This window comes from Rhinatrema bivittatum, chromosome 6 (genome assembly GCF_901001135.1).
Source record: "Rhinatrema bivittatum chromosome 6, aRhiBiv1.1, whole genome shotgun sequence".
NCBI lineage: Eukaryota > Metazoa > Chordata > Amphibia > Gymnophiona > Rhinatrematidae > Rhinatrema > Rhinatrema bivittatum.
In genome coordinates, this window is record NC_042620.1 from 248,888,482 (window position 1) to 248,905,193 (window position 16,712).

General features: G+C 41.4%; 1 protein-coding gene across 7 annotated transcripts in view; it reads right to left on the reverse strand.

Annotated features, from left to right (window-relative positions):
- Window positions 1–16,712, reverse strand: part of LOC115094073 (elastin-like) — a 122,466-nt gene that overhangs the window by 39,039 nt on the left and 66,715 nt on the right. For all 7 annotated transcript variants that reach the window (XM_029606749.1, XM_029606754.1, XM_029606750.1 and 4 more), the window contains 5 exons: window positions 16,380–16,436; window positions 15,682–15,729; window positions 8,636–8,698; window positions 7,648–7,680; window positions 6,935–6,997 (listed from right to left, as the gene is read on the reverse strand). In XM_029606749.1, the coding sequence (XP_029462609.1) occupies window positions 6,935–6,997; window positions 7,648–7,680; window positions 8,636–8,698; window positions 15,682–15,729; window positions 16,380–16,436 (264 nt within the window). The remainder of the gene's footprint in view (window positions 1–6,934; window positions 6,998–7,647; window positions 7,681–8,635; window positions 8,699–15,681; window positions 15,730–16,379; window positions 16,437–16,712) is intronic.

Here is a 16,712-nt window from a genome sequence, read left to right on the forward strand (position 1 = left end):
ATTCTCACCCATATATACACACATTCAAGCTCCCATTCTCACCCACCCACAAACCCAGGCTCCCATTCTCAACCACACATACACACATTCGAGCTCCCATTCACCCACATATTCAAGCTTCCATTCTCACCCACATACACACCCAGGCTCCAGTTTTCACCCACACACACTCCCATTCTCATCCACACATACACATTCAAGCACGTGCACAGCTTCCGCTTTCTCCCCCAGAGCAGGAAGATCAGCTGCCTCTCCTGCTGCCACAGGCCTCCTATCTTCGGGCGTCGGGCCGAACTTCCTGTCGGGGGGGGGGGGGGGAGCGGAAGCGCAGCGCACAACGTCCGCTTCCTCCCCCCCCCCCCCCCCCCCCAAGCAGGAAGATCGGCCCGACGCCCGAAGATAGCAGGAGGCCGGTGGCAGCAGGAGAGGCAGCTGATCTTCCTGCTTTGGGGGAGGAAGCGGAAGCTGCACGCGGCGCTTCCGCTCCCCCACCCCCAAACAGGAAGTTCGGTGGGCCGTTTGGCCCGAAGATAGCAGGAGGCCGGTGGCAGCAGGAGAGGCAGCTGATCTTCCTGCATTGGGGGAGGAAGTGGAAGCTGCGCGCGGCGCTTCCACTCCCCCCCTGAACAGGAAGACCGGTTGGCCATACGGCCGCAGCAGCGCTTCCCCATGTGTGCCGTGATGGCGCGCGAGGCGTGGGTTCTCTTGTTCGCTGTCGCGGGGATGGGATCCCGCGACAGCCTTGCAGTTCCGGTGCCAGTTGGGTGGGCCTGGGTCTAAGTTGGGTGGGCACCTGCCCACCCAGGCCCACCCGTGGCTACGCCACTGGCCCATAGGGAGTGAGGGAGGGGGTGTTATCCTCCCCCTCTTATGTACAAGGGGTTGGAGTAGGGTGGGGAAAATCCCTCTTGCTAACATCCCCTTCCCCTTCTGTCCTCACCTCCATTACGGCACCTGAAGATGAAGTAAAATATTGCGGGGCCTACATTGCCTATGCCTAAATCTGGGCCTGGCCTGGTGCAATATTTACAGCATTGTCTTTTCATAGGTAGAATTCTTACTGTTTGAGTGCTGTCAGTGCTGTTTTAAGTATGGGAGATTTACTGTATTGTAATTGTAATTCTGCTTATTCATGACTTTCTGAGTGCCAATAGGCCTAGTGCTACTAATACAAAAGGGATCTGCCAAAAGAACTGTCAAAAGCATCACCACTCACTTTGTTATTTGTATCAGAATTGTGTACTTATTTTATATTTTATTAAACTTTTCTTTTTTTGCTTTATTTGTATTTCTACTTTTTTTTTTTTTAATATTTTACCGCATCAGCAGGCCTGACAACGTGCTTTGCTAAAAAACCAAAGCTGTCCGGACTGTTCAATCATCTTTCGTTGGCTACCAATAAGATACAGGATTGAATTTACTCAATCCTACATTTAAGAAGTAATATCTCAAAGAGATAGTAACTCAATAATAAACCTGGACTTGACCAACATTACTCAAATAATGATTTTATTTATGAAATTGTAACCGAACTTTATTGGCACCTGTTAGAATGTATGATATCCTACATTTACTTACCTTAGTCTATGTGCCTATTTGTAAACCGTTGCGATGGTATATAACTTAGCGACGGTATAGAAAAGTTTTTAATTAATTAATTAATTAATTAAATATAAAGTCCTATCCATCCTACATAAAATTATGTATGAAGAACAAGAAAATTGGCTAAGCCCCTACATACAACTACATACCCCAAGCAGAAACCTTAGATCAGCAAATAAGGTGCTCCTAAAAACACCACCAACGCACTCAAATCAACTTACCTCAACCAAAAAAAGAGCAATCTCCCTTGGTAGCCCAAAACTTTGGAACTCCCTACTGACTAAGCTCAGAACTCAAGAAAACCTAAAAACCTTCAAAAAGGAGTTAAAAATGTGGTTGTTCAACAAAGTATACCAACTCACCCAATGAACAACACAATGTCATCGCCCTCCAATCCAATCTCATGAATAAATAAATGAAATTCATCACATCTAGGTTTTCATAAATAAGAAATGAAACAAAAAACTGAACTAAATCCTTACACGTTATCCCCTATGCTTAATAACAGTTTGTACTTTGCATCCCTTGTTTACCCCCCTTATCCCTGTAACCTTATTTTTGTAAACCATTATGATGGCGTTATTTTGACGTTTCCGAATGATAGTATATAAAACTCATCAAATAAATAAATAAATAAAAAATCTACTGGAGGCTCCAGAAGATGGAGGCCATGAATCTCTTCCTTTGGGTCCTTGTCCTTTTGGACACTGATGTTCAGTAAGTTTGTCCAAAAACTTGGAGTAAGATAAATCCTTTGAAGGTGAAGAATGCTCCAGTAAACTAGGGGAGGATCAACTGGAATTCTAGTCAACCCCTCCTCAGAATCCGGGTAGCAAGGAACACTCTCCATAGACCTGGAAAGGATGAAGGAGAAAGGTGTATGGATTGTACCTCCCTCTACCCCAATTTGAGAGGTCACTCCAGAGATCATGGATGGTCTATGTGAAGCAGGAGAACTCAATCCTACCAGAGGCAATTCCTGGATCACCTCAGTGGGTGAGGAGGTAGTGCCTGATTGAGAAATGAAATCTTCCATTTTGGTCTGAAGAGGATATAGTGTTCCTTCTCTACCAGACAAAAATAGGAAGGCAAAGAATGACTGTACAAAAACCTTAATCTGATCTATTGACTATTGTGCTCTTTCAGCTGAAGTAGGAGACAAGCCTCCTCCTTGAAGACCCAGAGGGGATCATCTCCCTGTCTCATGAAGCAAAGCCTTATTGCAACTAGGCTCCAAGATTGCACAATCCAAGAAAGTCCTGTGGCTCCTGAACCAATCTCACTAAGGACACTGAATGAGCCATGGATGACTTAGGTTGCCTGGGAAGAATAGATACAACTGTGCCAGATGTGTCTTTTGTGACATAATAGAGGAAGGCACCTGAGGAAGTGTGTGTGGGGCCAACAGTGCCAAGTGATTATGGCATCTCACATGCATTGAAGATAGTGTCAAGAACTTTGGCTCCAAGGATAGAGCCATCTTCATCAATGAGAACAGAGCCATCTTCATCACTGAGAACGGCGCCATCTTCAGTACCAAAGTCATCTTTGGCACTGATGAAAGGAAGGTCTTTAATATCAATAATAGTGCTGAGGGCACCAACACTAATGATAGTGCCAACATCTTTCTCTTAATGGGTAATACAGAGTCCTTGTACGTAGAGAATGCTGAAGAGCATACGGACTCCAGGGTGGGCCACTTATGGACTGTACTCAAACACATATCCCCAGCAAGTCCAGATCTGATGCTAAGAAGCAGGGAGCCTTGTCTTCTGAGTAAATGAAGGACTGTGATGAATCTGATGGGAGCCAGAGGACAAAGATGAAGAATTCTTGTTACCTGCCGTTTTCTTCTTTTTAAACTCTTTTAGTAGCTCTACCATCTTTCAGGCTTGGTGTCTGTGTCCTGGGGATATGCAGCCACAGTGTAACAGTTGGAAGGGTCATAGTAAGAACCCAAACACTTATAGCAGATGTTGTAGCCATCTGTAATGGACATTAGATTGCCACAGACAATTCTTAAAACCACTCACAACCTTCTTAGAAGCTATGGTTCGAGGAGTACTGAACCCCAATTCCAGATTTATAAGGTTGCATGAATCATGTGAGAGAATGTTTGCAACTATGGTACCTGTTCTATAGAAAAAGCTTCCAGAAATAATAAGGAAAGAAAGTTGTGCAAAACCTTTCAGGAAGCAGTTGAGGGCTTTCTTTTTTTCTGAAGCATTTATTCTGATTTAGAACTTGCTTTTTTGGCAGTATTGCTTGGTATGTGAAAGTAATAGTTAAAGTAAGCTGCACACATTTTCAGGAATCAGTAATATGCCTTTTTTTTAAAGAAGATTTTAGATTGATTTATATTCTTATCTAGATTTATGATAGTTATCTGGTGTATTATATTTTATAATATGTCTTGTTTGTAATTTGTGTTTTAATGCATATATGCTTTTATCATGAATGTTATTTATGTAAGGATATAAACCTTTTAAATAAAGAAAGAAAAATACTTTTGAGGGACTGCTGAGGCAGCAAAAACAGAGAGGCAGAAAAAACTTTACAAAAAAGACAGAGAGAGAGAGGGCGGGCGATAGATTGGACAAAAACAGACTGAAGGTCTCATGAGGCAGTGCACATGGAAGCTCCACACATGTTCAGTAAAAATCCTTTTGAACTAGAGAGACAGGTCCATTTGGTGCTGTTAGACGACATCACCCACAGGTTATGGTTAATTCGGACCTGCTTGTCAACGGAGAAGAGAAGATAGACAACGTGAAGATGCAGAATGAGTGCAATTATAGGCTAGTAAGAGAAACGAACAATATGTGGAATCAGACCAGAGAAGAGGGATTACATGCTGAAGAAATATATGTTGTGTAGCTAAAGTTTGAATACATTACAGTGGATAAACACTGTTTGGTGGGAGGCCTGCAAAGAGCAAGTTGTAGTCGTCTAAGTAGGAGGTGATACAGAGTGGATGAATATTTGAGTAGCCTGCTCACAAAGGAAGGGACGGATCTTAGCGATGTTACAGACAAAGAACTCACGTACTTTAGCAGCATTTTGGAAGTGTGTAGAGAAGGAGAGAGAGACATCAAAGATGACTCCAAGGTTACAGGCCGAGAAAAATGGGAGGATAAGAAAGAAAAAGAGGGAAGAGGGGAAACAGGATTGGGGGGGAGGAGGAATGAGAAGATCCATCTTGGTCTTGTTAAGTTTAAGATGGCAGTGGGACATCCAGGCGGCAATGTCAGACAGACAGCTTGAAATTTGGTACTTGATTTCTGGTGAAATTTCTGACCCATTGTTTAATTGTGAGAAGACCTTTAGTATCCTACTGTCTTTTATGCTAATTGGCAACATTTATGGGTTATTTATTATTGATATCCCATGGCTTGAGTGCTAGCTGTGATAAAAAATGTTTTAAATATATAGAGAACAGTTCTCAAAGCCATTTTCATGGATATAAAAGCATTTTGAAAATTGTTCTATAACACACAGGTAATTTTGCCCAAATGTTTCAGAGGTGTTCATGTGGGAGGCGAGAGGGTTGACTGCTCAACATGTGTAATTTTTTTATAATCAAAATTACATCTGATGTTTCCAATGGAAAGATTACCTGCAGAGAAAGCAGGTGCAAATTCCTGTGGGTAATTTTTTCAAAGCAAAACTAGCTTACATCATTACAATATGTATGAGGCTCATTATGCATTTTCAGAGCTGCCAATTCACTTTGATGATGTTGGTTACCTATAGAAAAGGCAGAGAAAATGGATTGCACATGCACAGGCCATGATGTCAGCACACTGTGCGAACAAGAAGCTAAATAAGCTTGCATATGCTTCAAGGGCAATCTTGCTGCTTTTGCCTGCTCCCTCTTTTTCCAACAGTAGCTCCATAGGGTGTAATTACATTACATTGTATTACACTTTTGATTTATATGTCGCTCCAACAAGAGACCAGAGGCAGCATCATATATATATATATACAATTACAAATACATCCAGTTCCAGGAACCACTGATTCCTATCACAGCTTCTATCACATGTTTCCCAAATCTCTCCTGGATGCACACCTAGCCAGTCGCATTTTCAGGATTTCCACTGTGAATATGCATGGGATAGACTTACATACCCTGGGTCTCCAAAGTATGCAAACCTATCTCAGGCATATTCATTATGGATATCCTGAAAACCCAACTGGGTTAGGTGGGCCTCAAGGAGAGGGTTCAGAAATACTGCTCTGTCAGATTCCTGTGAATTATGCTACTCACCTTTTCACTGACTTGTGAGAACACATTGAAAGGAAGGCAACTATGTAAAATATTTCTAAATACTTCCTATTTCCCTTCCATGTCTTTACCAATAAACTCTTGATTTCAATTTACTCTACCCATCAAATTATACCTAAGCTTAAAATTACCTATTTAAAATGTATTAACTTGGTTTTATTTTTTTGCTTTTGCTGTATTTTTTTTTTTTATTTAAGTTTTTTGAATATCAGCTTTGGTACAGTACAATATAGCAGTAACAACGACAACATGAAGAAACGTCAACCATCTGTACCAGATAACAATATCTGATCATAGTTAAGTTTCAAGTAAGGCCAAACCAATTTTATTGGCATCCCTAGCATCCCCCTAAGTTCCCCTCCCCTCCCCCCCCCTTCCCCCAACTCTGAACTGTAATATATCTTTCTCTGACCTTTTATATCTACATATCATGGTGGCAAAATGTCCTGCTGTATTTTTTTTTTATGTCAAAAGACACCAGATTCAGGTCAATATTTCCCAAATGTTTTATACCTGCTGGTCATTCACTATCCTAAGGGCCTGATTTACTGAAGTTATTCTTCTATTCTGTGTCTATGGTAAAAAGAGTTTAGTAAATAGACCCTTAAGACTAGATCCAAAACTTTTCCTAACCTAGCTGGGCATTTACATGCTGAGAGAGGTAACTATCATTACAGAATATCCAAATATCTTGTAGCCCTTGCTTACTTGCTTGTTTCCTTATCACTCAGCTTCTGGATAATTAAAGTCCCCCACAATTATCACTTGCCCCAGCCTATTTTCTGCATTTGGTTACACAATTTAAATGCAATCTCTTCTGTAATACTAGGTGGCTTACAGCATACTCTTAACATCATGAGCCTTTTTCTTCTCACTGCTAATTTCTATCCATCTAGCCTCCACCCACTCATCTGAGTTTGCTTCAGTATTAAGATTATGAAAACTTACAGAGAAAGATTCACAGACAAACAAGGAGACAGAGAAAAGTAGAGAGAAAGTAGAGAGGTGACAGATTAAAGTGCCATAGATCCTTTCTGTTCTCACCATATTTTGGCACAGTGGGGTCTATACCAAGCCCAGGACGAGCCCCATACGGGGTCTGCACACCTGCAGGACACATTCCAAGATGGGTATATTATCATCACATTACTAGAGTAATAAAACAATTTCCCTTCCTCAGTGCAAGGGACCTAGGTCAAGAATTCAGCATTGACAACATAAATAGTTTCGATATATTGCCCAAGGAAATGCAAGTCCAAGGAAGAAATAAAAACCGCCAGTACTAGTCAGACTGCTTTAAATACTGTGAGGGCTCTGCACAAATGAAGTATTCATCTGCTGCCTGAGTAGGCCTTCGCTCTGTGGTTCCTGCAGCATAGAAAAAATCTCTTCAGACAGTCAACCAGTGAGAGAGATAACTCATTGGCATTACCTTATCAAACAGGTAAAAAAGAAATAAAACACACCCTGTTGTTTGCATTCCATTTACTCATTGCAGTATTCAAGAAAAAATGTATTTGTAACTGTTAAATTGAACAATGTGAGCCTGGAATAATAATGCACATAGAGACATCACCCAAATGGGCTCACTGATACACTGGGCTCATTCTTAACTTTAATGGTCAGGAGAGATTTGCAAAACCCTGCCAGTGTTTTATTCCATCTTAAAGGAAGAGATGAGGGAGGATGAGGTCCCACGAGACAACCAACCTCTACTACACATACATTAGAAAGGTGCCGCATCCTACTTGCCTTACCCATAGTATCAGCCAGCACACTGGGGTATCCACCTGGAAGAGGGAGACAGTTGTTAAATGGAATTATCCATCAGTGCAGTAAAAATAGTGAAGTGGTAGATTCTTCAATTCTATCCAACACTGAGATGGCCACTATTGGAGTTCTGTCTCCAGTCTGGGATTTTCAGAGGGATGTGGAAATTTTCAGAACAGTACAGAGGAAAACCATAAAGATAATTAGAAAACTAGATGATATGACCTATGAGGAGAGGCTAAAGAAGCTGCAGTAATGTATCCTGCAAAAGAGAAGACCGAAAGGTGACTTGATAAAATTATCCAAAATGTAAAAGGGATACAATTAGGACAGTAATCTCTCCTTTTCCATAGCCACTGAGGAAAGAATAAGAAAAATAGGTTTAAATTGCAGCAGGATGGATTTGGCCAGACATCAGGAAGAACTTTCTAACTGTGAAGAGTAGTCAAGTTCTGGAATGAGTTAGCTAGAGAGGTGGTGGCATCTCTAACACTGGAGGTTTCAATCCACACTGGATTGAAATACTGGAGGTGTCCCGGGGCTTGTGCGCGCCGCCGAGGCTATGCAAGATAGGCTCGGCGCGCGCAGGGGCAGGTAGGGGCAGCTTTTCGGGGGTTACGCACGTAACCCTTTGAAAATCTGCGCCAGTGTTTAGAAGGTTAGGAGTTACTGTTCAGGTACAGTCAGTACTAAGATTAGTATCATCGTTGGGCCTAAAGAGTATGGTTAGGAATTAGGAATTATGTTTTATGTTTTATTAATATTTATAAGTCACCTATACACAATGGACTAAGTGATGGATAATTATGGTTATCAGAGTTGGGCTTAGTGATTATAGTTGGGTTTGGGATTGGGGTTAATGATTAAGAGTTAGAGTTAGCAATAGGAATAGGGATAGAGTAACCAAATAGAGTTAAGTGTTATGAATTAACATTAGGGGTTAGGGGATTATGATTGAAAGAGTTTCATTCTTACCATTCCCATAAGGCTGTTGAGCTCCCACAGAGGGGATCCTAGCTCCAACTCCAGCCCCATAAGCTGCCAAAAGACACAGACAAAATGTTCAGAACTTTAGCTAGTAAACCATGACCTGCATGGATCTCTAACATTCAGAACACTGCAAACTGAGTTACCAGACAAAGCTACTGGAGAACTAATAATCTGTATCTTAGCTATTGAAAATGTAACATCATTAGCAGGTCAAAAGAGGCAGCAGGAGATTCTGAAGAAAGTGCAGAGGAGAACAGCTAAAATGATTAGCAGCCTGGATAATATGACATGATAATAAGGGGGCCAACCTAATAAAATTCACGCCAAAACGGTCGCAAACTTTTAGCCCGAGTTTTTAACACTTGTATATGTTAAAAGCATGTGGCCCTGATCGATGCTATAAGCAAATGACATGCAAATGAAAATGGCACTGTGGTAAGCCCAAAAATCACATCAAAATTAGCATTAACACCAACATACAGAAAACTGTGGTAAAAATGCTAGTAAAAACCAATACTAGTTTGAAAAATGCTGCAGTATTCCCTATTGGTTGCTAGAAGTTGTTGTGATTCCTGAGTGATGTCTTTTGTGCTGCTTGCTTTTCCCTTGCTGTTTCCCATCCTTTTCTCTTTGTCTGTGTTCAAGTGAATCTTTAGAGTACATGTGATTGTAGTTTTGTGACTGTCTTTATGGCCACTTTTATGTTTAGGTTCCTGAAAGAGCAAAGTGGGTGTGCACAGCTGTGGAGAGAATGGAGCGAGACAGAGTGGGTGCGAGTAGGAGAGCGGATAAACATGATAGGCAGAAGAGTGGTGACAGACAGGATAGGAGGGCTGTGGTGCATGAGTCTGGAGTATAGCCAGGGAGGAGAACTGGGGTGGGAGGAGAGTGGCGTGCATGAGCTAATGGGGGCAGTTAGTTGATAGCAGAGAGATCCGTCAAGTTAGCTAGATCACAGTAGATTTAGGTCAGGCGTATCCGGTTGTAGGCAGTGATCAATAGCAGGTGGCGGTCAAGCGTATCCAGAAGTCAGGCCAAGGTCAATACCAGGTATCTGTCCAAAGGGAATGGTGAGATGGATATACAGGGCAGGAAGGTGAGGAGAAGAACATGCAGGTAGCCAGGGAGCTGTAGAGAACTGAAGACAAGAATGCTGGAACTGAAGACAGGACACTGGAGCACTACAAGAGTAGGGAGACCTGTTGCTGAGGAAAGGATGTAAAAGTCTGGAGGGCCTTTTATAGGCCTAATTGCATGAGGTCATCAAGCTGCGCCATGGGGCTTTTCCCACCATGGGCTCTTTAAATTCAGCAGCAGCCAAGCATGTGTCTAATGGGAATCTCGGCAGGAGGGAGTCAGCAGCATCTGGCCATGAGACAAGTCAGCAGCATATTGCTGCAAAGAGGAGTAGGGTCTGCCATAGAGAGGAGCAGCATCCCACCATGAGAGTGTATTGCTGCAACTGGGGCCCAGCCTGAGAGGTGAGGGTGGTGGTTTGCAGGGTTAGCTTGTGGACCAACGAACATAACAGTAAACCACCCCCCCCCTTAAGCCCCCTCCGTGAGGCTCTGAGCTTGTTTGAGTGACACTGATGAAAATCCTTTAAAAGATCACAGTCTAAGATTTTGGAGGCTGGCTCCCAGGAGTTTTCCTCCAGTCCATAGCCCTTCCAGGAGATGAGATATTCAATTTTCTTGCCCCCACAGTGGGAATCTAAGATCTCATTGACTTTGTAAACTGTCTGTCCAATGATGGTTACATGCTATGGTTCAGGTAATGCCATAGAGGGCAGCCAGTGCTCCTACCATGTGACGGGGCCAGCCAATGGCACGGATACCCTGTCACATGGTAAGGGCAAAGGGCCATTGGCGCCATCTTTAAGAGTGGCAGCCGACGGCCCGAGAACGGGCCGTCGGCTGCCAGGACCACCACTAGACCACCAGGTAATTTTAAAATGTTTTGGGGGGCTCGGGAGGGTGGGGGAAGCTAAGGGGTCATTTTTAAAGGGTCGGGTGGGTTGTTTTTTTTTATCGGACCATCGGCGCCATTTTTGAGTGGCAGCCAAAATGGCGCCGATGGCCCGAGAGCAGGAGATCTGTCCCCGCGCCCCCACTGGACCACCAGGTACTCGTAAAATGTTTTGGGGGGGTTCGGGAGGGTGGGGGAAGGTAAGGGATTAGTTTTATAGGGTCGGGATGGGTTTAGGGGTTTTTTGGTCTGCCGGTTTTCCCGCCCTCCCCCTCCCCCGATTTACAATTTTTCACGATAAATCGGGGGAATTTATATTGTATTGCGACTCTTAACGATTTTTGACAATTTAAAAAATATCTGATGATTTTTTTAAATCGTCAAAAAACGATTCACATCCCTAATTATTACTAATCACTGAAAAGAAATGCAAACTGTTACCTACCACACCTCCACAGAACCATGAAATTGCCATTTTTGAAACTAGCCATTTACAAATTTGCCTTATTTACTGCCCACCTAGTCTACTTGAATTAAATATCTCTCCACTAATTGAATTTTTTACAACCCACCTAAATTCGTGAAAACCTACCATCGTATTAGGAGACTTTAATCTTCACAAGGACGTATTTCCATTATCTAACACTTGCCAGGCACTAATCGATATTACGAATGCACTAGGATTCAAACTAATCACAGACAAACCCACACACAAAGCAGGACACTCATTAGACCTGACATTCATCAACAGTAGTTATCTAGAAAATATAAACTCAAATTACACGCAAATTCCATGGTCAGGTCACTTCCTCATCCAATCTACTATTAAACATCTAGGACCAACAGAGATACAAAAAAAGGAACCGATTGAATTCAAGTATCATCCACCTTACAAAATAGAAATACTAAAAGAAAAATTACAGAAAAAACTAACGAATTTTGATTACACTAATTGCAGCTCTGCAATGACTGCATGGGTGAACAAGTCTAATAAACTAGCAGAGGAAATTAACCCCACCAAAAATATATGCATAAAGGAACCAAAACAAATAAATCCCTGGCATAATGACCGCATAAAAGATGCTAAATGAATTCTTAGAAAAAAAGAATGGAAATACAATAAAACAACTGAAAATCTAGCCAAATACCGAAAACATCTGGCCTACTACAAGAAAATAATTCTAGAGGCGAAAAAGAAATATTTCAGTTCAAAAATAGAAAAGTTTACAAATAACTCTAGGACTTTGTTCAACATAGTCAATGATCTTACCAATGATAAAACTAATCCTACCCAGAATCTACCTGAAAATCGATGCAATGAAATAGCACAGTTTTTTAAAGACAAAATTGTAAACCTAAGAACCAAAATCCCATATACAACCAAACAAGAGATTAAAATGCATACTAAAGATGTTACACATTGGTCTGCGTTCACCGAGATATCAAGCTCTGAGATAGAGACCATGTAAAAAAGTTAAATTCTGCTCCACACACAATTGACACCCTACCGACAATGGATTTAAAAAAGCTAGCTGATATAACTGCCCCAACACTAACAAAGATTATAAACTTATCCCTAGAAGAAGGATCAATGCCTGATATACTGAAAGGAGCAACAATTAAACCAGTGCTAAAGAAAAAAAACATGGACCCCCTAATCTTGACTACCTACAGGCCAATATCGAATTTACCATTAATTGTGAAACTAATAGAAAAAATAGTCCAAAAACAATTATCAGAACATTGAGATAATAACAACATCCTATATCTGGCTCAGCATGACTTCTGGAAACATTACAGCACAGAAATATTATTCCTTTCATTTACAGATAATATTCTAAGAGGATTTGATAGCGGAACACACTACATCCTTGTACTATTAGATCTATCATCAGCATTTGATACTGTGAACCATGAAATACTAATTAAGAGACTGGAAGAAATAGGACTGCATAATAACACAATTGCCTGGTTCAGATCATATCTAAGTAATGGATTTTTTCAAGTGCAGATTAAAAATGCAATTTCAGAAAAAATAAGTCTACAAACAGGTGTACATAAGGGTCAGCATTATCTGCGACACTCTTTAACATCTACCTGTTACTACTATGCCATCTACTAGCAGGTCTTGGAATAATACACAGTGGGGTAGATTTTCAAAGGGGTATGCGCATAAGATACGCGGGTACCCCCCGAAAACCTACCCCAAACCCCCCCTGCGTGTGCCGAGCCTATTTTGCATAGGCTCGGCAGCGTGCGCAAGCCCCGAGACGCGCGTAAGTCCCAGGGCTTGCAAAAAGGGACGGTTGGGGGCGTGGCCAGGGGGGCGCGGTTTGAGATTGGGGGCATGTCTGGGGGTCGTGTGGGTGGTCTGGGGGCGTGGCCAAGTGCCCCAACACAGTGGCTTGTGTCAGGGCCTGCCGCGTCGGCGCGCGTAAGTTACTACTGCCCAGAGGCAGTAATAACTTCTCCGATAAAGGTAGGGGGGGTCTAGATAGGGCCAGGGGGGTGGGTTAGGTAGGGGAAGGGAAGGGAAGGTGCGGGGGGGTAGAAAGAAAGTTCCTTCCAAGGCCGCTACGATTTCGGAATGCCCTTGGAGGGAACGGGCAGCGCGCGCAGGGCTCGGCGTGCGCAAGTTGCACAAATGTGCACCCCCTTGCGCGCGCCGACCCCGGATTTTATAAGATACGTGCGGCTGGTGCGCGAACAAAAGTACGCGCGAGCGTATGTTTTTAAAATCTACCTCTATATATACGCTGATGACATACAACTAACGACACAATTGACAAAACATTAAACTTAGCCAACATCTATCTGGACATTATCAAACAACTATTAAACCAAATGGAGCTAGTGATAAATATTGATAAAACTGAATTCTTACACTTAGAAAGGAAAAGTATAAATCTAATTCAATCACCAATTATGCTTAAAAATAATCAAACAGTAGAACTAGCTGAGAAGGTGCATAACCTGGGCATAATAATCAACCCAGAACTCAATCTGAAACAACACATATTACTGAAAGTAAAAGAAGGATACACTAAACTAATGGTCCTAAGGAAGTTAAAACCACTTCAAATATTATAAAACTCTGCAGCACGAATACTCACAGGTAAAAAAAAAGAGAGATCACATCACTGAGACACTAGCTGAATTACACTGGCTACCCATAGAACAAAGAGTACAATTTAAAGCACCATGCACAATTCATAAACTAATTCATGATAAAAAAGCGGAATGGCTTAACACAGCACTACGTGTACACATACCACAAAGAAATCTGAGGTCGGTAAATAAAGCACTATTAACTATCCCATCTGTTAAAACAGCACGACTTACCCAAGTCAGGGACCAAGCACTATCCCTTGCCGGACCCACCCTGTGGAATACAATGTCTATTGAAATAAGATTACAGAGAAATTTCAAACTATTCAAAGTAAGTTTGAAGACCTGGCTTTTTAAACATGCTTTTTATAAAGAGAAAGGAGAAAGGAAGGAAGGAAAAGTTGGCATCAGCAAATTTGCACCAGGCACTTAGTTTCTATGTGCTTGACTCCTTTTCAATCTCTCTGATAACCTTAGTTAAAATGTAAAATTACAGGTGAGATATGCATGTAACTCAAGAATGAAACATGTACCAGAAGGAAAAATATACTAATTCATCAATTAGTAATATATTAGAATTCTTTGTAACCAGATCATTATTGGCACTTCTATAACTTTAACTTTTTTTTTTTTTTTTACTATTTGTGCCTATTTTGAAAACCGTTGTGATGGTAAATAACTTAACGATGGTATAGAAACAATTTTAAATAAACAAATAAATAAGTAAGTAAATACTAGGCTACTACGATGGAAGCATACCAAAATACACAAAATTAAAAATGTCCTAATCTATTTTTTAACTACCGGTAATTTAAAAAAAATGCACAAAACGTTTTTGGAATAAAATGAGAATATTATATCAGCAATTTGAAGTGTGTGTCAAGCTACCTCTTGAGGAATGTTTGTATATATAGAGGAGACATTTTTGGCAAATGGATATTCACAGGGACTTAAGTTTGTTCATCACAGATTTGGCTTCAGTAGCATTGACATCAACTTTTTTAAGTTCAATGATTGTTTTTTTTCAAATTTAAAAGAACGGCAATGGAATCCACAATGGCTCCATCTCTACCCTGCCTATATATTGCCTTCTGATCATCGGGCCCATATTGAATTATGGGTCCGTTTCATAGACAATGTTTCTTTCATTTGGAAAGGCACAAGAGAGACATTGGACTTGTTCTCCACCTGGATAAACACAAATGATTGTAAGCTTTAGTTTACGATACAGTATCACTGCTACACTATTTCTTTTCTGGATTTAGTTGTCAGAAAGCATTTCCATTTTTATTAAACCTATGGACAGAAATAACTTGTTACATTTTCAGAGTTTTTTATTTCGCTCTGAGAAAGAGATCCAGAATCTATCTGAAATCCAACAGAGAAATTACTGAAGAAAATGGTGACTTAAAATGAGGAAATCATGTTGGGATAAGCTCCTTCCTTGTCCCTTCCCACCCCAGCTCCGTTCTGTTTGGCCTAAAGAGAAAAAGAAATTGCTATTTCCCTTACCCCAGAGATTATAATAGATTTTAAAATGAATGAAGCAAAAATTTGTAGGCACTCTCCATTTGATTCATTAACAATGAGCTGAACTTAAAATAGTTTCATGCATTACATTTTACCCATTTGTTTCAAACAAATGTGCAACCAAAGGAAGGGAACAGATGAGAGGGCAGGCAGGCATACTGTAGCTTTCTTTGCCACCCACGCCCATTCCTCCTGTTGCTGCCTTATCTTCAGTCTCCTTGAATTCAGCAATTCAAATTTAGTATGTCTGATATTAACTCCATGAGTACAACATGGGGAATGTGATAGAAAATGCATACAGGGTCCTTATAAAATGTTGAAGCATTGGGTCCTTATCAAAGCTAAGTCAATACTGAGAGTAGGCTATGTATTGAAGGTACATGGATCTCACACACACACACACAGAATTGAGGCTGTATTCTCACCTCCTGCCTTCACATTGCCTTGACCAGCAGGCCCAAGGGATCCAAAACCTGTAGAATATAGAGCAGAGAGAATAATTTCAAGACTGAAAATGTGCTCCAGTCAGGACAAACACTGTAGCTCATGCTACAGCAAACACAACTCTGAAGAGTAGAAGACTTGTGTTTGAGTCTCCTTTCTGACGAGACCCATAGGGATCAAATGTATCCTAACTGGCACATTCATTTTATGGGGAAAGAGGAAAAATGGCTGCTGCATCAATCCCTGCCAGCCAAGGGAATAGCACTCAGGGTGAATTTCAGTGGAAACTTCCCTCCAGCCCAACTGATTGGCAAGGGTACATGTGTCACTCATGTATGCCATCTGGAGTAGAGGGTTCAAAGAGAGAAAATGAAATGGAGATAATACATTAAAAAAAAAAGTGTGTTACAGTCTCAGCCTTTCCCAGCAAGAGTAATGTAGGGAATAGTGCTGAAGCTCAAAACTGTAAGTAAAGCTTCTTGTTTCTGCAGTTCCAGCTTCTCCAGCAGGAGGCACTGTAGGGAATGATACAGCAACCTAGGTTGTGGGGGAGAGGTGCATAGTCTGCAGTCCTAACCTCTCCTCTCATTTGGCATTGCAGGGCATGGTAAAGGACTGCTGGCAACAGAGAGAAAAATCAACTGCATATTGTTTACAACCCCCAAATGCATTGTATTACCATTGGGATATCCCTGCTGAAGACCAGCCTCTGGATATCCATAACCAGCTCCATACCCTGGGAAGGAAGGAAACAAGGGCTGAATACCAGTGAAACATGAAACAGAATGCAACAAAACAGATAAAGAAATTGGCTAGTGTTTGAGCAAGGTGAGGCTGGGAGAGGATCTATCCTACACCTTCCAGTATTTTGCTAGAATTACCAGTAATTTCATCATATAGGTCTTGGTCATTTTGCAGAACTATCCTAGCATCTGGAAATGTGCATTTACGTTTTCAGCAAAATCTCCTCCCCTACCTCAAAAAACTTGCCATCTGAATAGTTATTAATAGG